Source organism: Colossoma macropomum, unplaced genomic scaffold, assembly GCF_904425465.1.
Source record: "Colossoma macropomum unplaced genomic scaffold, Colossoma_macropomum, whole genome shotgun sequence".
NCBI lineage: Eukaryota > Metazoa > Chordata > Actinopteri > Characiformes > Serrasalmidae > Colossoma > Colossoma macropomum.
Genome location: NW_023494788.1, coordinates 9,898,538 through 9,920,554, shown reverse-complemented (window position 1 = coordinate 9,920,554; position 22,017 = coordinate 9,898,538). Strand labels below are relative to the sequence as shown.

Below are 22,017 nucleotides of genomic sequence, written 5' to 3'. Positions count from 1 at the left end.
GAAGGACAAATTCATTCAGTTTATACATGCTGCTTTAAGAGCTTAAAATGGGTGCGTTTAATGTATTTTTTAAAAAACAGGGAAGCATATGGACGTGGACAGTTGCACGGATACACACACTCATGCGTGGCAAAGTCAGAGTCCGGGACAAGAGAAGCTAAATTACAAGGTTCCAAAACGAGCACAGCGTCAGACTCTACTGCGGCCTCTCTGGCATGAAAGCACACACTCTGTATTTCACAACAGCCACAGATGCATACTGCTTTCTACTAGGACCTGAGCAATATGAAATGTGTGTGTCTGATACCAGTAGCCATTTTGAAGGGCTGAAACTGTTGATAACTGATATTATCTGATATTATTATAGATTGAAATATAACACTCCAATAGTTTTAGTTAGTTTAGTAAACAGCGCTTTGCTAACAGATATGACGTTTGGAATTGGATTCCCAGAGATGCCACAGCTAGATGCTATTTAAGATGCTATTTTCAGCACAAAATCTACAAAACTTGTGACGATACTGATAAAACTGCAGGTTGTCATTAACGGACAATTTATAATACATAGATACTAAAAACAATATACCAATCTGTTTTTTTTAAATAGCCTGTGCATACATTATTAAATATTATTATAATTGATTACAATGAATTCTAACATTTAGATGCATTTAAATAATGCACGGTGCATCATGGTGCACTTTTATATCCAGGTATAAAGCCTTTATGATAAAAAGTTTATTATTTCATGTCAAAAGGGACAAGCAGCTGTTTTTTCAGAGCTGCTGATAACACAATATGCCAGCACTATACTGCAGGTGTAAATAGAACCTGTTAAGCAAATACCGGAGGGATAAATTCAGCAGCAGATAAAAGAACATCTGTGGCAGTTTCATAGTAAAGCAGGCAGTAATTGAAGAATGACAGGTGTCCTCTTTCAGACGGTCTCTCAACCCGAGATATCCACAAGCGGCTTTGCATATCAGACGCAGAATGACTGACTTTTTTTCCATTTCCCTGATTCAGCTGAGCAGGGTCATTTGTTTCATTGCCTCCCTTCTCCTCCTGTTTGACCCAGCTCTGCACTAAGTGCCGATTCAAATGAGGCGTCAGGCATGAGCGCTAGGCGCATCAGCAGGAAGACTTGTGTCACGAGCGCAGGTACAGTGAGTGAACACTGATGATATCAGGGGCATATGTTCCAAATATAGCCCATACATGCTAAATGTGGTGTGTCTATGTTTGTCTGCATGATTGTCCATATTTAACATGCTCACCCACAGCCTGGTCACATGCGAAAGCAAGTCTCTCACGCACTTACATTTCTGTACCCCTATACGAGTAACGATCTGTAGTTTATTCTCACTCTACAGCTCTTCTTCACACTAAAACCTAACCAGCACTAACCAACCAGTCTAAATCTGCTCAAACACATAAAAAAGACTTTACTAGTTTCTTTATAGGCAATACATCATGTTAAATATATTAAATATAATACATATTTTAAATATCACTTAGAATTTCACGGTTTTTGTGAGCACATCTAATATTTACAAGAATAGAAACTAGCTGTCAAATGATAAAAATATTTGCTGCTTATCACATTATTTTGTGTAGTTAGTCATCATAAATCACTTTTTTGCTCCAATTTGACCCTAAAGAAAGGATGTGAAAGCTTCATCAGAATGTATTTATAACTTTCAATGATTCACTAACATTATTTTCATTGTGTGAACAAAGTCCAAATGAACTTGAACATGAAAATGATGTGATTTCCATAGAGTGAACATAGTGTAAAATCGTTCCAACTGTCAGTGTTCCAACTCTGTGTTTATAGCCTCTTAAACTCCTATAACCGCCAGGACATCTCCTTTACAGAAGGGCAGGTCCTGGTCAGCTGTGCAGGAAAAACTGAACCTGGCTGCACACTCTGTGCTCTCTGTCTCGTTCATACAGCTTGTGAATTCTTATTACAGTGGAAGCTCTTGAGGGAAACTGGAGCATTCAACTTTGTTGCTGCTTTTGTTAGTGTGCTGCTCATTGATTTGTCCATAGTTCTAGTCTGCTGAAAGTTCTGAAGGTATCACTTTAAAAGACACAAGGGGTAACTGAATGAGTTCTATCACAGAAACACACAGCATGCCGCAGCTGGGCCTCAGCCTGCTACTTCAGTCTGCTACTACGGATGGTTCAATGATGGTCATATGGTCAAACAAAAAAAATTGTTGTTATCACGTTTGACAGCACTAACAGAAAGACAAACATATGCACACTCAAACATGCAGTATTCTCAGTACTTACGGCATGAGACTAAGCTTGGCACAGGACTTCACCCCTTCTCGTTTCTGAACATAGTTTGCTGGGATGGTACCCTCTCGTCCCACTGTATTTTTGGCTTTGTACCAGTTTGGGTCCTGTCATTCAAACAAAAATAAATATAATTAAACCTCAGGTGTGTAGAGCAAGGAAAATACAAAATGTGCGGAGCATGAGGTCACCAGATCTAAGATTGAGGACCCTTGGCTCAGGGACAACAGCACTATACTCTGAAACGGGCAGAAGCACCACAGTTTTCCTGAAAACAAGAAGTGTCTTAGAGCACTGGTTCTCAATCCTGGTCTTGGAGTTTCACTGCCCTGCACCTTTTTGGAGTTCTTCCTGCTCCTAACACACCTGAACCCAACTAATTAAGGGCAATTTCACACTTTTTGTAACCCCTTAACCCCCTGCCGGACCCAAAGTTTTATTACAAACTTTTATAACCTAATAATAGCTGAAGTCCCTGTAGTCACTGAATAATAAGCCTTAGTATATAATAAGCCTGGGATTTTAAGGGGTTAAATAAGTCAGTTGTTAGGATTGAATACAAACTCATGCAGGGAGATTCTGACTTATTAAATCAAAACTGCTCATAGTGGTTGTGAAAAGAACCAAACGTGTGAAGCATTTAACTGCTCTAAAAGCTCCTTCACCAAAAGTTATTATACGAAATGGTCACAAATGCACTACCTGGTGTCTGAGTATGAGAACTTGTTCATTCACTTATCCATTCATGGTAAAGAGGAACTTGCAGGGTGTTGTAGGGCAAAACTGTACTACAAGGAACTTTTAGATTTTGCATTGTAGACACTGTGACCCCTTGACCACCACTGTAAAGAAATCCAAGTCCATATGTTTCTCTACTATGAAACATCTCACACTGAAACACTCTGAATGATCGAGTTATGTAAAACTTTTGAGAGATCTGTGGAGTTCCCCTTTAACCAGCCCTTCCTGAGGCAAACTGTGTGAGTTAGAGCACAGCAGAAAACAACACGCAGAGCAATGGCACTCTGGGACCATGACTGAGAATCACTGACTTGAACACAAACATTGTCCTTACAAAATGCTATATATCCATTTCTAAAAGCTTTTGATATATGAAGGTTTGAAAAAGATAACAGGTACCATATAACACACTTTGTCAAAACACTTCTCTAATAAAGATGGTATCAATCATAATATAGCAGTGATACTTCCTGGTTGTGTAAAGCCCACTCCCAACGTCGTATATCATTTAAAAAAAGAAAATTCATGAACGTTTAATGCATTTTGAAATGAAACCCTTCATATATGCGTCATCACATAGGCTGAAATGGCAAAACCCCAAAACGAATTCAGTTTAAAAGCACTACAGAGATGAGTTAGAATGAGAGTTTAAATGAGCTATAGATCTGTCAGAGATTGTGGAGAAATGTCCATAAAAAGTATAACCATGTGCTATTCTTTCCTCATATGCCTGCGATATCTGAATGAAGTTGTGCTGCTTACCTTAGTGACTCCTATAATGGTCAGGACATCTCCTTTACAGAGGGGCAGGTCCTGGTCAGACGTGCCGGGAAAATTGTACCTGGCTACACACTCTGTGCCGGGCGGCCAGGTGGTCTAAAGAGATCGAGACAAAACCATGCAGCTCAATTTTATGATAAAACATTCCAAAACCAGTCTAGGTAAATCAAACCACTGAGTGAGGCACTGAGCCCCTATTTTGTGGGACACTGCTACATACAGTCGTATGCAAAAGTTTGGGGAGCCCGAATTATGTGTTCTGTTAAAATGTGCATGCCCTGTGTGAAAGTTACGGCACATTTTAAACTTATACTGCTGAGTTGAACTAAATAAACAAATAAACAACAGAACAAATGCTGTATTTAAATGAGTTCTCTGTAGAGGATGTGCAGGAATATATTTCTGCCTTTCACAAGAGTGTCTGAACTCTCACGCGACTGCATACTACTTTAAGTTCATCGTCTACAACAAATGCTATAAGCACCAATTCCGCTTTACTTAATACACTAATATTGACACTAATGACTTGCAAAGTAGATCATACTATCCGGTTCTCACTACCTTTCATTCACAATGTTTTCTGGGTGAAATATTCCTATAAATGTCTGTTCTCACCTGTAGGGCAGACATGTTTAGGTGAAAGGAGGAAAGTAAGGAGCGAGAGGGGAAGGAGAAGACCCTCTCAGTGTCCTACTAGGTCAGGCAACACCATCAGAGCTGTAGCTAAAACATCCAGCAGAGCCAGAACAGATCCAGGACCTGCACACAACACCAAAAACCATACATATTAAAACATACTCCTCACAGAACACCATCAAAAGAGCAAGAAAACATGATGAATGGTCGGTGCAACTAATGAAAAGAGAAAAGATGTGAAACTGCCATCCACTTAATAGCACCTACCAAAAAGACCCCTTCAGTCAAAGCCTCATTCCACTGCACAAGGTGATAAGAGAGCAACTTTGATCAGCATCCGCATACAAAGAGGCGCCGCTCCAGACTCGTTAGAAGCCTCCGTACTTTTCACAGAATCAAACGATCAAATCAACCAATCACTCTAAAACTGACTAGCATGTCAGCGTAAGCAGCTTAATAACAGGAAGCACACACGCACACTTTCAAAGGGGAAGTGGTGGCTGCAGATTTTCCGATGCCTCAGACAGGAACTGAGGCCGAGAGGGTGCTGTTAACTACCGAACACAGTGAAGCATGCTTTTAAACGCAGGCAAAAGGTGAAGGTGGATTATTCTAGCTAAAACCGTGCAACATTCACAGAAGCCCTAAATCAGCCTACTGTAAAAGTAATATTTGAAAACTGACATCAACAAGGTATCACTAGGCCACATTATCACAGTGTATGCCTGCTGAGACTGCAACCTATAGCCAAAGCCAGAAAAAGAACTGGGAAATGGTTCTTTAAAAAAACGCACTTACTGGCGTAAGTCATGGTGAGATACCATTCCAGGGAAACCATTATGTCATTATTATGAAAGAGCTTCATTACAGTAGAACACAAACAAAACACTGATGATGTCATTCAAACTACCCCAGAGGTGCGAGTGCCCCAAAAACTATGCTGCCAGTACTTTGTCTGCACTCTGACTACACTTGTAACCCTGGCTTCTGTAGACTTTGTACTACTGAATGGAACATAGTTAATGTTTCTTAAAGGGCCCATATTATGAAAAAATAACTAATTCCCTTGCTTTTCTAAAAATAAAAGAGCAGTATGTCAACATTGTTTTCAAAACATATCACTCATTTCCCAGTCCATATATGGAAACTAAGCTCCAAAACAGCCCCAAAACAGTTCATTGTTCTTGTGATGTCACAAAAACCAACCCATTTGTATATCTGCCTATGGCTCTTAAAGGCACAGTAACAAACACAGCCTGTTTAATTCTAAGGGATAATGGGAGGTCATAAAATGTCAATGTAAAAATGAATTCCAATACTTTTGGCACGTAAAACCATACAAATGTCTTAATTGAAAAAATAAAATATCATGGAAACCTAACTTTCCTTACTAATCGGAAATAAAAGTGTTAATAAAACGTATGCTGTGTGTTATGTAAACTCTGTAAACCCTTCACTCTCCACTCCATACCATCCATATATGGGAACTACGCTGCAAACACAGTTAAAATGAACTGTTTTTGTGATGCCACAAAAACCAGTGTATTTACATATTTCCAAACAGTCAGGCTTCAGCAGCCCAGCCCCACCCATTCACAGTGTTATATTGAGTTCTGAAGAGTTCTAAAGAGTGTTTCAGCCCTGAATGCTTTTTGAATGAGGCACAATACAGAACAGCCAGTCAGAACAGAGCTCATTTGCATATATCAGTCGTAAAGGCACAGTAACAAAACAGCCTTTCTAATTCTGAGGGATAAAGAGGGGTTTGAAATGCCATGTGAAATGGAATTAGGACTGTTTTGGTACCTCACAAATAGAAAAATTAAAATGTAGGATAGGGGCCTTTTAATATTTAATGTGTTAGGCTGCAGTTGCAGTTTATTTCCAAAGATTTATGCACATTCTTTTAAAGTTGAACTTCTCTCCAGACAAAGTGACTATACACATTTTCAAAAAGTGTCACAGACATTATAGAACAAAGAGTCATCACTGTACACCTTAATTACTAAACTGTACTTCAGGGACTGTGTAGGTCTGCATGAGCAGGGCATGAGATCTTGCTGCTAAAACATCAATCCACTGCTGTACAATGACTTCTTAAACTGCATATCAGCAGCTAATTGGATGTCAGTCTATTATAATATTATCTTATTTCACTTATTTATTTATTTTCTTTTGTTTGATTTTTTTCCTTCCTGTTCCTTATTCCATTGCTTATTTTTGAGTGAAATACACTATCAGGGAGGGTCTCTGAGCTAGCTGAGCGTAAGTGTGGGTGGTGGGAGGGGGAGATGAAATATGATATTATTTGTTAATATTATTTTTCCCAGACACTGGTGCACAGTGATGTTATCGGAAGATGTTTTTATCTTTTAAAGGATATGATATGATGAATCATGCTTAATATGATCAGGGACATGGACCAACAAAGCATTTTTCTTGCCCATCATTACTAAACCTCATAAAAAAGTCAGGATACATAACAGCCATCTTGAAAATGCCCTTAAGTATTATGATGTTCTATGTTGCATCGCCCACCCTTAGACACAAAGCAGCTACAGTTAGATATTAGAGTTGTCGGAAAGCTGGGCATTGTTGTGAGCTCTATGCTATGATGTCACATCCTGTGCTGTTGGTGGCAGAGGCACACACAGCCGTTAGCAGGCAGCGAATGCTATGTGATGGGTGTAGGCTAGAGCAACACAGAGCAAGGCGCCAACCACAGCCCCCATCCCCAGGAGCCCTTACAGTGAGGATATAAGCCGCTTCCCTTCAAAAACACCCTCTTCCTCTACTGTTCCGACTGCCTAATTTTACACCACCTCGACAGGAATAACATGAATCACTTAAAGACAGGAAACAGACTGTCAGGGCTGAAGGGAGACTTGTTGTTTCAGACAAGTCGAAAGTTCAGACGCTTACTGGCCTGTTGGCTGAAATGTCTCGGCCAGCCTCATAAGAGACTCCACAACAAACAGTCTGCTTTAATGGAGTGGTTTTGCTGGTGGATATTGAGGGTTATAATAGCCAGAGGAAGGAAAAGAGTCTCCTGGACCAAGTTAAGTGTGACTAATTTATGGTACAAAAGAGGACCCATTTAAATTAATCACATATGGGTCAATGACAAATATAGCTTTGAAAATTATGCTCTCTTATTAAAAAGGATATGATGTCCATCTGCCAGCATCTATTCTAATGTCCTGATGGCTTTTATAATGGTATAAATGCATGTTTTTAACTGAATGATCTATTTTGCCACCTAGAAAATGTCAGGTGGCACAACCAAATATTTAAAAATATATATAATTTAAAGTTGTACTACAACAGAAAATGTATAAACTAGTCTAGTTATATTTGGACACACATGTAAATCTTGAATATAATAAACATTATTATAATAATAATAATAATACACTTTCATGGTTTTTCTGCACCCCAAAATATCTGTTTATTCAAAGTTACTGAACAATCTCGGTCTCCATGGTTAGAAATTCAGCATCTGAAAGCATGAACAGCTCATCCTCAGCAATGCCAGCAGTCGCCCCAAAGGGGACATGCACTTGCAGCACATTCATCTGGGGGATTCTTCAGCTGCTTTTCATCCTGGAATGGCAGAAGTCACTCTGCTCCAGTTACCACTCCACTTGCTGAGGCATTCACTACACTAAGCAAGAGGACATACTAACACCACACATGTAAACTCACTAAGCATCTCACAGTAGTCTTAGGAGAAGCTGCAAGAAGTAGCTGTGTTGAGAATAACTTCAGTCTTTTGTTCAGAGAACTGAAGTGCTGTTTATGCTGTATAAACACACATCCAAAACAGACTGGAAGCTGTTTAGGCCCTATTACAGAATGCAGCATGACACATAACTGCAATAAGCCTGAGGTTATTTCATTAAATTAGCTGACGGTTTTAGTGAGAACAAGCTGAGTAACCCTAACAGATGGCGATGTTTAGCTTACAGTCAGAGTTGCACACATACACACAAACACAAGCACATGCACGTCACCGCAGAGAGGGAAACATGATGCAATCGCATGAAAACACCTAGACATAAAAATACAATTCTGTACACCGCAACAAAAAAGCAGGATGCTGCAGAGTTCTGCAGAACAGCCCAGCGCAAACTGCACACACTGCCAGAGAAGAAGCCTGACCTTATCATTTCGATCCATTCACAAATGCAGAATGAGATGTAGACTGAGGAGAGATATTTTCTGTGACAGCAGCAATGTGGGGTGTGCCTGGGCAAGTACCCCATTACAAATGATATCATCACTCAGGGAATTTACTCCACCTAACACAAGAGCACTTCTCATGACTGCCTTCCAGACAAAGCAGATGGCTTTCAAGTAGAATTCCACCAAATTTTCAGTCATTCAGAGCGCTCTGAAATGGTTCACTGTAGAGAAACTTATCAACTCACATTTCTTTACAGTGGTGGTGATAGGAACCAGAGGTAGAGATGTGGAAAATACAGTAATTTTATTTGCTATCCAAAATAACCACAGATGTCTTCTATGTAATGTTTATAACAGTGGCAAACTCATAAAAACAAGTTTTCTTTGTGGACTATTTTGCCTTTTACACTCTGCATGAACCTCTTCTCATGAATACAAATGAAAAATGCCATTAACGCCAAAACCTTCTCAAAGCTATCATAAAGCAATAAGAAGTCTGAAGAGTTTAATGTCTCTAAATGCCCCCTCACAGAAAGCTGTTACATGAAATGGTTAAGAATATCGCTGTTGTCAGAAGAAAACCTTGTATCTTCAAAACGGTAACTTTACAGAAAAAGGAAAAAACATATTTTACTTTTAATGTAAGTCAATGGAACCAGACTATTTTCCAAGCCATTTTGGGTCATTTCTTTTAGTCCATTCATAATGAAATTTACACACAATGTAAAGGACAATATGTATTTTTTATGACTGTCAAAAACTGAAAAACATCAAAAATGGAGATACAAGGTTTTCAACAACAGTGATATGCTACTCGTCTGAGACATTGAGTGTGTTTACATGCACTCAATAATCCAATTATAATCGGATTTCTGCAGTTATCTGACTATTCAAATGATCATATAAACAGCATACTCTGATTTCTTAGATCAGAGTAAGGCCTAGAAATCCGATTAAGAAATTCGATAAAGAGAGCTGGATTTTAGCTCAATAATCAGATTTCTCAGTACATGTAAACTCTTACTCTGATTTCTTTTGGATTCCTCAGTCTGCACATGTGCGAAAACAGACCATGGTACCGTAAATCATCAAGCAGTGCTATCATGAGATGACAGCAAAACACTTTTGGAGCGACGCTGAAACCAACTATATGCTTGATGAAATTAAGGATTCAAACATTCTTCATGTTCATCTTCATTCTTAGATGATGTATTTTCATATTTTCGGTTAAAATGGTTGGATGTTTTAAAAAAAAAAAAGCTGCGGCATGAAGTTTGAGTTTTACATTACATTTACGTCACGTCATCTATGAGTTTATTGGCCGGCTGCAAAGCAGAAATCTGATTACTGCCTGATTCATGTAGACCCAGAGTTTCACATTATCTGATTACTCAAGTGCATATAAATGCACTGATTGGATTAGTGATGAAATCTGATTTTCTGCAGTTATCGGATTATTGAGTGCATGTAAACATACTCAATGTTTTCTGATAGTTTTAAGAGAAGGTTTTGGCCTAAAATGTATTTGTAAAAGGCATTCATGCAGAGAGATGAGGCAAAATAGTCCCTAAAACTTATTTTTTCAGATTTACCACTATTTTACCATCATCAAACATGTGTAGGTCCACTGTTTTTTTTTTGTTTTTTTTTTTGCATAGTTTTGAGAAGGTTCATGGCGGACAGGTACATGCAGGGCACTGTAAGAAAAAAAATGCCTCCAAACAAAACTTTTAAAAAAGGTTTTCAGCTTTACCACTATTTCAACATTTGCACATCACATAAAAACTCAGAAGACACGTTCACTGGTTGCTCCGGATAGTAAATAAAATTGCTATATTAGTCTCTCTACAGTGAATGATTTCACATCAAAATCACTCTGATTGACTTTGTTTACATCCCAAAAATTATGGAATTATGAAAGATATTGAAATATTAAATACAAATAATACACATGACAAAAACTACGTCTATATAATTGATGTTAATAACATGCTGGTGATGTGTAATTTAGACAGCCAATAAGCACTCTAGATTTCGATACAAGTAAGCTTATTGGATCCCCAAAGCTGATAAGACTGAATACCTGAGATCTGGTATCGAATGACAGAATTTTTCGATACTTGGTGGTACTGATGAAATGTGGTTGGTCTTGGTGCCAGGCTTGAGCAAATGGACCAGGTTCTGCCTGCCTGTGTAAAACAAATGTGGGCCACCCACTACAGCTAAGATGTTTAGACAGGAAATTGCTTACTCCTGGGAAATTATTATGGTGCTGCAAGTTGCAAAAACAGATTTGCTTATATGTGTCAGGGTGCAGAAGGTGCACGTTAAGCAGATAAGTGAATTTCATAAAGAGAGTGTGATCAAAGGAGCACACAGAGCGATTCGTGCAGGCAACGTGCACCAGTGTGCAGAAAACAGATAAGTTAAATCTCATAAAGAGAGAAAAAGATCAGAGCTGCAGCCTGAGTCTTGAAGTTTGTCGTAGCGCGCTCACTGATAAACTCGGCCAAGAGATCACTACATGTCACACTGAGCAGATCAGAGACTGGCTGACTGGTTTTGAGACCGTATTAAACGAGAAAGAACAGAGAGTGAAAAAGAACGGGTGACAGTAAAAGACAGAGTAAAATGCCTTTAGGCCACATGAGGAACCAGGAAGCCAGCTTCAATGGGAGCGGTGAGTATGGAGACACGATGTGCAGGGAGATAGCGAGGGTGGAACAGAAGTCCAGGGCAACAGCCTTTCATCCTTCAGCAAAGATCATCCACTTCACCATCATCTTCCCAAAACATGCACAGAAACTGCTTCCAGCAATGCTTTTAATGTGGAAGATCACTTTAAACTTGGAATGGAGGATTATAAAAGTTTGCCTGACACCTGGCTTTATGTTTCTGATAATTGAACATGATTTCTTTGATAGTTTTTGTTATATTCATCAAAACAAAACATTTTCCAGGGATTTTCCAGGCATTTTTGACAAGCATAAATATTTAACATATTTACATGTGTGTGACAAACATGGTTAGCCATAACTAGCTGGGTATCGTTTATACATTGTCCACTGCAGGTAGCAATTAAACATTTTTGGTACGTTGTCTAAAAAGGCTCATATCATTTTCCTCATCTTTTTTAAATAAATAAGGTTGAAGTAATTTGTAAACATTGTTAATGTTTCCATATATGGAAACTAAGCTGCAAAAACCAACCTGTTTTGAATTCATTGTTTTGTGATGTCATAAAAACCAACTCATTTACATATACTTAACTATTCAGTCTACAACAGTTTAGCCCTGCCCACTGAAGTTATAAGGAGTGTTTCAGCTCTGTCTGCCTTTTTGAATCACGCACAATACAGGGCAGTCAATCAGAACAGAGCTCATTTACATATATCCGTCTTCCAGCAACAAAAACACTTTAATTCTAAGGATTAAAGAGAGGTTGAAAATGATCGTGTAGAAATGAATTATGACCATTTTCAGTACATAAAACTACACAAATGCAATAAGTGTAAGATTTGGGCCTGAAACTGAAAGTGAATGTGGTTTAAACCAGAAATAAGTGTGAGGTGTTGAAAGTGGGTACTGACAGCAACAGGTTGCAGATCAATCAGAAAGTGCTGATGTTAATTGCTATGTATACAAAATGTAAATTTGACAACCTACTGGAATTGGGAGTAGAAGCCTATATATATATATACAAAATGGGTTCTTATTAATAGGCTTATTATTCAGCTATTACAATTAAGGCTATTATTGGTAACTATTATATGGGATTTCAGGGGTTATTTTGCTGATATGCCTGCACATTTACAGATCAGCAGAATCTACCAGCAGAATTCTGAGCCTGATGACCTACTCATCTCAGATGCTTTTGTGGAGCATTTGTCAAAACTGGTGGTACAAAACTTCTCCTGCAGCTTGTTAAGATGTACTGATGATGTACTAATCACTATTTTTAATCACGTCATTAATAATCATCATTATCATTGGTGGAGTTCGTCCTGTCTGCCCTAGTTTCAAGAGTCAGTGCTAATATTCTTTAAAGGTGTGTTTGTGTGGTGAAACATCTGTTACAGGAACAGAACACTGAATATTCATAGGCAGCCTTTGTTTATGTATATTAGTTTATGCATATTTTATTTATCAGTTACTTCCTACTGCAAGAGAAAGTCAACTTAAATCCCTGCACGTTCTTAAAAGCGAATGAGGTCAACATGACCGCCCTTCTCTACAAAATCAACACATGAAAGCCAGCAGTTGTATCTGTCTCTCCACACTTTCCACCATAATGCCTTCTATGTGTAAAGATCAGAGAGAGAGAGAGAAGTTAGCTACAAGCGATTGTCTCTCCAGTGTGTGTGTTAGGGCAAGATCAGACAGGCCAACCGCTCTGACCTCCGGTCACACAGCATTCTTATTCTCAGCCTCGCTCTTACTCTCGCTCTCGTTCTCCCTCTACTTCTCATTTCAAATACAAAACTGTAATTTCCTCCTAGCAACCATTTAACCACTCGACCCTGACACAAAACAGAGTGGTGCAGTTTTGGGTGCAGTGCATTCACTCCAGTGTTTCCTTCTCACTCAAGTACAGAGCAAATTAAAATAAAAAGCAGAAAAATACTCGCACTCCATTTACAACACGGCTGCCCCAAAATTGGTCCATGAAGACATTTGATTTGTCCTGCTACAGAGTTACTCCACCCCCTCATACCACAACAAAGCAAACATAATTTTATTCTGTATGTTTGGACTGAGTGATATGGCAGACACATCATGTTACTTCACGTTACTACGTTTTCACAGTACATACCAAGTATGACAATTTTGTTTTTCTGAGGTTTCATAAGAAAAACGATATGGTTCTATGGAACGTTTTCATTTTTTGAATATTCTATTGAATATTATCTCAAATATTCTATAACAATAAAAAGACATTTCACATTTTAATAACTGAAAATAAAAAACGTTTCCATTCTTATTGTTGGCTTAATTCTTTGATTTTTATTTGTATTTTTCCTTGTTTGCACTACTGCATAAACTGTATTTATTTGTTTTCTTATAATAAACTTTCATAGCAAGTTGAATTAATTTTTTGATTCTTTCCAATCTGGCAACCCTGACCTGACTCTGAACAGCTGTGAGCAGAGCCGGAGAGCAGAAACAGTGTCTTTTTAACCATCGTATTAAAAATAAAAACATTTTGGTAAACTTATGTCAGTGAATTTGGGCAGTGATGAAGGTTTTTACGCCTCTCAAACCTGCTTTACACTGATGCACACAATAAATCCAGCCCTATCTGCTTTAACGGCTAGCAGCTCTGGACTGCTAGCTAGCCGGCACGCTCTCATTAATTCTCAGTAATAAACGCAAGTGAGCACCTGCTAGCTAGCAGCAATCTGGAGAAGCAGAAGCTTGTTTGGACTGAACCTGGAGTTAAAGGGGAAGTTAACTGTTAAGATGTAACAATGTTTAGGGAAACTTCCCAAGTTAGGATTGTTCACAGTGGTGGTGATAGGAACCAGACATCTGAAAAGTTTAAAGGTTAAAAGTCTAAAGGTTTTTACATAAAATGGTTATGAATACACTGCCTGATGCCCGAGACATCGTTCTATGAAAGTTGTGAGATAAACCTTTGGGCTCCAATGTGCTTTTAAAAATCTATCAATGGTGGAGATACATGTAGTGTGTTATGAGTCAAAGCAGTCCCCATTAAAACTTTTTGTTTCTATATTTACCACTATTTCACCATCATCAACATTACATATTAAAATTTAGAAGACATGTGTAGGTTCACTGGTGGTTTTGGATAGTAAATAAATGGCTATATTTGTGTCAGACATGGTGATGTCTGGTTGCTGTCACCACCACTGTAAAGTCGGTAAGTTTCTCTACAATGACCCATTTCACACCAAACCACTTTGAATGACTCTGTTTGCATCTCAATGATTGAATTATACATACAATATTGAACGATCACTGGAATTCCTCTTTAAAACTGATACTGTCACCTGGAATTATGAGTCTCGCAAGCTGTGCCAAATCACAAGGAGTCTGGAGTCCAGTTTGCAGGTGCGTGCTACTGGTGAGAAGGTAGCACTTAGCTTGATAAAGGTTTGCTTCCCCACTGAAGTGCCTGTGTTCAATAAAGTGGTACGTGTTGGTTGTTCGAAAGGCTTTTTTGCATTTTCAAATATTTGAATGACCAACTTCATGGAATACTGTTGAATAATTACTGCAGCACCTAGTAATGAGAAGTATCATCACATTGCCTACGCTTACTATATATAACTTCTTAAGTCCTTATTTTCCGCATCAATTAAAATGTACCTTTTCACTGAATTAGCAGTGCAATTTGATCATTTTTACACAGGTAGGTGAAGATAGCATTAGGAGTCTTGCCCAAAGACTCTTATTGGTACAGTGTAGGGTGCTTAACCAGGCAGGGATTGAATCCCAGTCTACAACGTAGAAGGCAGAGGCCTCCTTGTTTAGAAGACCTTTCAGTCAGGTTCATTTTTATTATTTAGCCTTTTTTTTTTAACTCTGATGACTCAATTAATCATAAAAGTAATCGGTAGATGAATCTTTAAGCGTTCTTCTTAGAACCTTTATGTGGACACGTCATTTATAAAAATGGTTCTCTAAAGACCTCCCTATTTTCAAGGAACCAAAAGAACCTTTTATTTTTAAGTGTACAATTCAATAGTAATACCGCTAGCCAGTCTGTGGCCCAGACATTTCTGCTTAACTCTGGACTAGAGGTGTGAGGAACTATGTGAGGAACTGCTACATGACCACAAAACACACCTGCTATGAACATTTCACTGTTCTGGCAGTATCTTTTGATGGCGAAGGCTTTGAAGAGTGTGCTACTTAAATGTACTTTCAGCTTTACTTTACATCACAATTTCCACCATGTAACCTTAGGACAAGATCCTTACGTAAATTTGCTCCAGAGGACATGGTGGTAGCAGTAAAAAGGCCTGTTGAAGACCCTCTTCACTAATTATTCCTGCATTTCATCAATATGCATGGAAGCTAAAACTCTTTCAGCTCAGGGGAAAGAAGTGGAGCACCAGGCAGGGCAGATGGTATGGCCGTCTTTGCAAAGCAAGAGAATGGCTGCATGCATTTCAAGTAGCTCAATCTGAGGGGAGTTGACTCCTGTTTTGCTCCAGAAAACACATTCATGATTTAGTGACAGGTGCCGAGAGTGAAAGCCTGGAGATTAGAGCTGTCTGCGCAGCGGGAGGAAAGACCACATCTTTGGAAGTGTCGGGTGAAAGTTGCATTTGCATGCGGAGAGTGGGATTAAAAGCGCCAGACAGCAGCTACAAGGTCTCCACAGTGCAGGCCTAGACTCCATTGGTACTGACAAAGTTACAAACTTAGTAAGAAACAAGAGCAAACTTAGCCATTAATGCAAAAATGAAACTTCCTGTTACCCAATGTTACCCTGATGCTGGAGCAGCCCTGACTTGTATATTTGACTGTTTTCAACAAGCTCAACAAGGGATTGTTAAAGAGATGTGGAATCAGGTGTGTTACAGCAGGGACACTGAACTAAATACTCCAGTTAAGAAAACCAAAGGTGTTCATATTCATCAGTCCCTGATTGGATGTGTTGTGTGTGTGTGTGTTGGTGGGGGGGGGTGTTACTCATGTTCCTGCCCGCTACTGGGTTTCCCTATCACTTAATGCTACCAAGCTGGGAGGGTCAGGACTAGCATATCATTGTCCAAAAACATGTATCTCAAATTTTTTTAGACCTTTATTTTTCAACACAATTTGAACACAACATGATAAATGAACTGACATAATTGGCCCAAAATTACATGGAATGAAATCTTGTTACATTAACTTACATTAAAACCAAAAAACGTTTGTGTAAAGTTACCATTTTGGTGATACTTGTTTTACGCTTTGGTCAGTGAAGATGTGTTTCCCCTGAGAAACACGAGCTGCTACCACGTTTCCTAACTGCTGCTAACGCAACATTACTAGGCAGCTCAACACGCTTGGAGGAGATTGCTAACTGCCAATTCTGTTATGTCGATAACATAATTCTTTTTGAATAACTTGATGCATTAATATAGTTATTTTGTGTGCCCTTCTATGTGCATATATCAATTATTTTACCACAGCTTTAAATGTGGCTCAGCCAATCACATTTTCAGAGCTGAAGCTATCCATTTTATAAAACTCATTCATTACAAAATCAATGCAGGCCAATTTCCCCCTTCAGATCGTTGCATCACAATGCATTTGTACTCCCCTGAGAAGCAATAAGCAGAAGCTTACTGGAAGCTCTGCAGTGCGTGTATGAGGCATGTTCCTGAGTAATTATTCCCAGCCAACCGCTCCCATTCCCTGCCTCATTCTCACTGAACACCAGGTCAGCGGTCAGCCGGGACAGTCGGGAGTCTCTCTCTAAACGGCCTTTCCCAACACACACACCATCCCCCTCGGGCCAGCGCAGTTCCTCCAGCGGCCTGAATCGTCCACACTGCTAATGTACCAGCATGCTGTGAAAAACAGCTACCGGCAGAAAACAACAGGGCTCCACTTCAATTCAAACCATCTGAGAGAGAGGGCAGTGTACGCAATAACAAGCAAGGAAGCGACGTGGGTTTGTGTTGTGTGTGCATGTGTATGTGTGGCAACGAGAGGTGGCCAACTTCACTCCACCCTGACTGGCTTCAGATGTTTTTCTTTGTGGGCCTTTAACTGAAAAACGGCAAAAAGCAGCTGCATATAGCCACGCAATAACAGTGCAGCACCTGACCCTGACTCATAACCACGTCTGTTTGGGATTTAACGCACTATACTTCAAATACAAACTCAAGCATGACAAAAGAGCCTAAGGAAATAAAAACAGTTAATGATGAGGAGTGAGAGAGCCTTGTGCAGCAGTGTGGCGTGCAAATTCCAAAAATGATCAATAGATTGAAGTGAAACCCGCAGGCTGCGAGACTGTGCATGATCTTAATTTATCAGTCCCAAAAGAATCAAGACCGCCGGTTTAGTATCTAATGATGCACAACGACACTGTAATCATAACAATGTCAGTGCTTAAAAAACATATCAGAATTAGGCAGGTGTTTTGATTTGACCAATATTTCAAAACTACATTTGATGATGTATTAATTGTACTTTTACTTTTAGAATGTGCAGGTGATGCTGGGTTATGGTCCTAAAATATCTGTATTTTATTAATTTACATCTAAATTAGGGCCTGACTGACGAAAACCGTTAGTGGTACAGATTTTAAAGTGCACTGATAACACTGTCCAATACAGTTTTATATGGTCAAACATAAAAACAGCCTAGTTTAAGTTAATCCATGCTTTATTGACTGATGAGCCTCTGCCATAAATTAATAAACAAAAGGTGGAGGCGTAATTCTTATCTCGAAACTACTGTAAAACAATGTCTCAGGCATCAAGCAGCATATTGTTGCTGTCCAAAGAAAAACAAGTCTCCAAAATAGTAACTTTACAGGAGAGGTCAAAAACGTTCTTTCCTTTCAATGTAAGTTAAAGGAAAGAGATTTTATTCTAAGCAATTTTGGAGCATTTCTATTGGTCCAATCATCATGAAATTTTCACACAATGGTGAAAGCTGCTGAGCTCAAATGATGCAGAAAAGTAAAAATCGCAAAAAATGGAAATACATGTTTTTCACTGGACAGCGACGATAACCATAGCCATTTCATACAATAACTTTGAGCGGAGTAGCTTTAAGAGGCAGAAGTCTGGTTCCTTCCACAGCCACGGTGAAAAACTCGGTAAGTTTCTCTGGAACTCAGCATTTCACATCAAAACACTCTGCATGACTTTGTTCACAGTAATTATGCAGAAATTTTGCAAAATTGGGGGAATTCCCCTTTAACCCATAGAAGTCAGTTATAACAACAAATACCTTTATGTTCGTAAACAGAAGGGGTGATATTTTATTATTTATAGCTTGATTTACATGCAAATTTAGTTATAGACTTACGTTCTGGGAAGAAAAACTTAACATTTTTGTCATGTTTGTCATGTTTGACATCAAACAGAACAGAAAACAGTCAGAAGAACTCGAACCTGTCAATACTGAACGTAAACTGAATATAAGTGTAATTAATTGCATACCTCAGTATGTAATTAACTATCTAATAACATAATTACACTTGAATAGGGCTGCAAAACAAAAACTCTTGCCTATGTGTTCATTTTATTTGAATATTAGCTGAATTTATCAGCTAAACGATACCTTGGTCAGACCCTAATCTAAATAAACTGCATTGCCATGACACAATTCAAGAAGCTACACTTTTGGCTTGATGTTGCGTTGCCAAGATCTTAATTAACGGTTAATGGCATATCGCTGGACGCACTTTGACATTTTTTGTGTTGCGCTGATGCAGTGTGACAACCTGTTCACCCAGCGACGCTCTGCCTTTTCAACGGTTCCTCTCTGTGGGATCCTTCTTGGGAGAAGGCGGCTGCATGAAGCCAGAGGCCTAGGGGGACACACGCCAAACGCAACATCCTGTTTACACTGTACATATGAGGGCGAGCTTCAACTGAAGGCTTTTTCAAGGCACTGCGCACAAGTGCAGCCCGGGGTAGCTGCTGCAAGTGATCAAAGCATCAAAGCCGCTTCTGTTTTCTAAAACCACAGAAGAGGTTGCAGGGGGATGCAGATGATGAGGAAGTAATCACTATATAGGGCAGAAATATATCAGTAACTCAAACTACTCCTTAGACGTCCATAAAGCCATGGCTTGAAAAGTAGCCCTTGTGCTGTGCAGAAGCAGTAAACAAGCAATGGTTTCACTCTACTGTAAATACCACAAACTGAGGCCTGTAAAGCTTAAGTTAGGCCACTCCACCACAGAGTCTTTTTCAGAGCGTAAGGAATGGAAGCAGAGCAAATAAAGAGTAATTCAGAAAAGGGGAAATCCCACAGCAAATGACAGGGATCAGCGTCCAAACAGTATATCCAGGACATAGTCTTCTGCAGTGGTTTTAAACGCACAATGAGCCTGGCTGTTGCAAGACGAAGACGTCCTCTGTGGAACAATGAAAAGTGTGAAAGAAAACCAGATTGGTCTTGATTAGCTGCCATGCCATACAGATCAGCTTAATCATCTGACCTGATCTGTTTAACGTATGGAAGTATATGCTTGCCTTTGCCAAGTAAATATTACAGTATGGACATATGTTCTTAAATGGTGTATGCATTAAATCTCTGTTGCTCAATGTTGCCTCAGAGTTACAAATCCATTTTCCTCACTTTACAATAAATTGATACTTATTCATTGACAAAGAAAGGGTTAATAATAAAGTTAGGATTTTGAATAAACCAATAAAATCACATCTGTCAGAGAGTGAAGTTCGTCTTTTAACATTTAGGATCATACAATAATTTGTTGTTATTAGAAATCGATTAAATATGTTTGTTGCCTTGAAGCAACACTGTGTGACATTGGAATGGAAATGGATAGTAGCATGTGAAGTGTCACTTATGTGGCCACTTGAAAGATCATCATTTATTTTTATTTATAATTATTTTTGTGTTTTTATTTAGGAAATCTAACACATTTAATGTTTAACCTAGTAAAACAATAAATTCTGTCATTTTAGCAATTAGCATGCGGTATGTTTTACGAGTATAAACTGTTTAGTTTAAAAAATTAAAAGTCACTTCTGATTACATGAAAATCACTCAATTCTTTTTAAGTTTTAGCATGGTTTTAAATGTTAATTGTGGCTTTAAATGATAATTTGGCATGCGAAAAATCAAAACATTACTTCACAATGTTGCATCACAGTAACATGGTTACACTGAAAGGAAAATTAAATTGTTGTTTTTTATTTTTTAAAGTATTTTTAGGATTTTAAGATCAAAGATCTTTATTGATCTTTTAATATCAGGCTTATTAGTTTCATTCCAAATATTTAGATACCATTATCATTTAATTTCTCACAATGTTGCCTACAGGCAACATACCCCAAAAAGGACCCCACAGACATTATTTTCTAAATATTATTCTGATGTTAGGCTAATAATTGGGTCTATTTTATGCAAGAAACGTAAATCAACCTTTAACATTGCTCTCATAATGCATGCAATAAAGCGTTAACCAGACTGTTTTGCTTGTGTTTGGTTCGTTACAGATCTGTAATGACAGGGCTAACACTGTTGCGTGGTTCTGGAAGTGGGATTAGACTGGAACTAGCCAGCCAGGTCAAAGTCTGCGCTGTGCGCTGAAGAGGAGGAAGTGACCTTCTGAGGCCAGCAAGTCTAAATCCATCTCTTGTTCATTAATTCAAATCAGCTCCAAAAACACACTGGGGTTTTGGACGCCATGAGAGGACCAGCATTTGAATAATTGGTCATTTGACTGGTGGGACATTTTTAAATATATTATATAAAATTTCAAAAAACAAAGGAGGCATTTTCTCTAAATAACAGGCTGCTTATCCTAAATGACAGCTTGGAATGGAACATGTCATGTACCATGTGCTATACTTAGAGATCTAAATGTCCCATTGTTGATGGGCTGCTGATTCGATTGTAATAAAACTAGACCTGTGTGAAAGCATTGTCCTGTGTCATGGTGTGAAAAGACCCTTGGAAACCACCTGGAACTCAAACTACATTTCAAGGAAACGTTACACAAGTTACAATTGCATATATACGTAATACACACCATCAATAAAGAGCTACTAAAACCTGCAACGCGTCCAACATCACCCCGCCACCACACTTGGACTGTCAACTCTGGCCGTCCTCTGGATACCAAATAATACTAATACTGTCTGAAGAAAACACTTGCTAGAAACCATGACAACATAACACAAGAGCAAGGCGGTCCCTCTCCGCTGCGGGGCCGAGGGTCACTCCAGTGCACTGGGGTTCACTACAGTACATTCAAAAAGCGAACCACTCACTTCCTGTACATAATTGCTTCAGATACACTCTGGGGTCATTTTTACTGTAACACACCACTATTACAACACATACTGCATTATTACATGCCTTATGGAGTCAACACTTGTTTCCGCTCTGTAAGGCCTAACAAAGCCTAATGAACCACCTAGATGAGACGTAGTAGAGTTTAGTCTTGAAAAGACACTGAGGATCGAGTTCCTGAACAGGGATTAAGCCTAGTTCTGGACTACACACAATTCTGAGTGGAGAGGGAAGGAAAATGGAGTACAGGACTAGGCTTAATCCATTACCCTGAAACTCAAAGATCCCCACTTGAGACTCTAAGTGGGACAGCTGTGCAGCAGAGAAGCCCCTCCAACACTGAATTTATCCCAGTATCCCAATGTACAATGAGTCCATTCAGCATAGAAGGGTAAAAAAACA

The 22,017-nt window shown here is 38.9% G+C and overlaps 1 protein-coding gene across 3 annotated transcripts in view; it reads right to left on the bottom strand.

Moving 5' to 3' along the window:
• The window catches only part of csk (C-terminal Src kinase), a 35,684-nt gene that overhangs the window by 12,999 nt on the left and 668 nt on the right, over positions 1-22,017 (bottom strand). Inside the window, exons 1-4 of one of the 3 annotated variants that reach the window (XM_036568305.1) lie at positions 21,353-21,455; positions 4,444-4,587; positions 3,811-3,924; positions 2,302-2,414 (exon numbers count right to left, since the gene is read on the bottom strand). In XM_036568305.1, the coding sequence (XP_036424198.1) occupies positions 2,302-2,414; positions 3,811-3,924; positions 4,444-4,458 (242 nt within the window). In that variant the 5' untranslated portion in view covers positions 4,459-4,587; positions 21,353-21,455. Of the gene's footprint in view, positions 1-2,301; positions 2,415-3,810; positions 3,925-4,443; positions 4,588-4,731; positions 4,879-21,352; positions 21,456-22,017 lie in introns of those variants that run through there. The other 2 variants (XM_036568303.1, XM_036568304.1) reach the window with 2 other exon arrangements.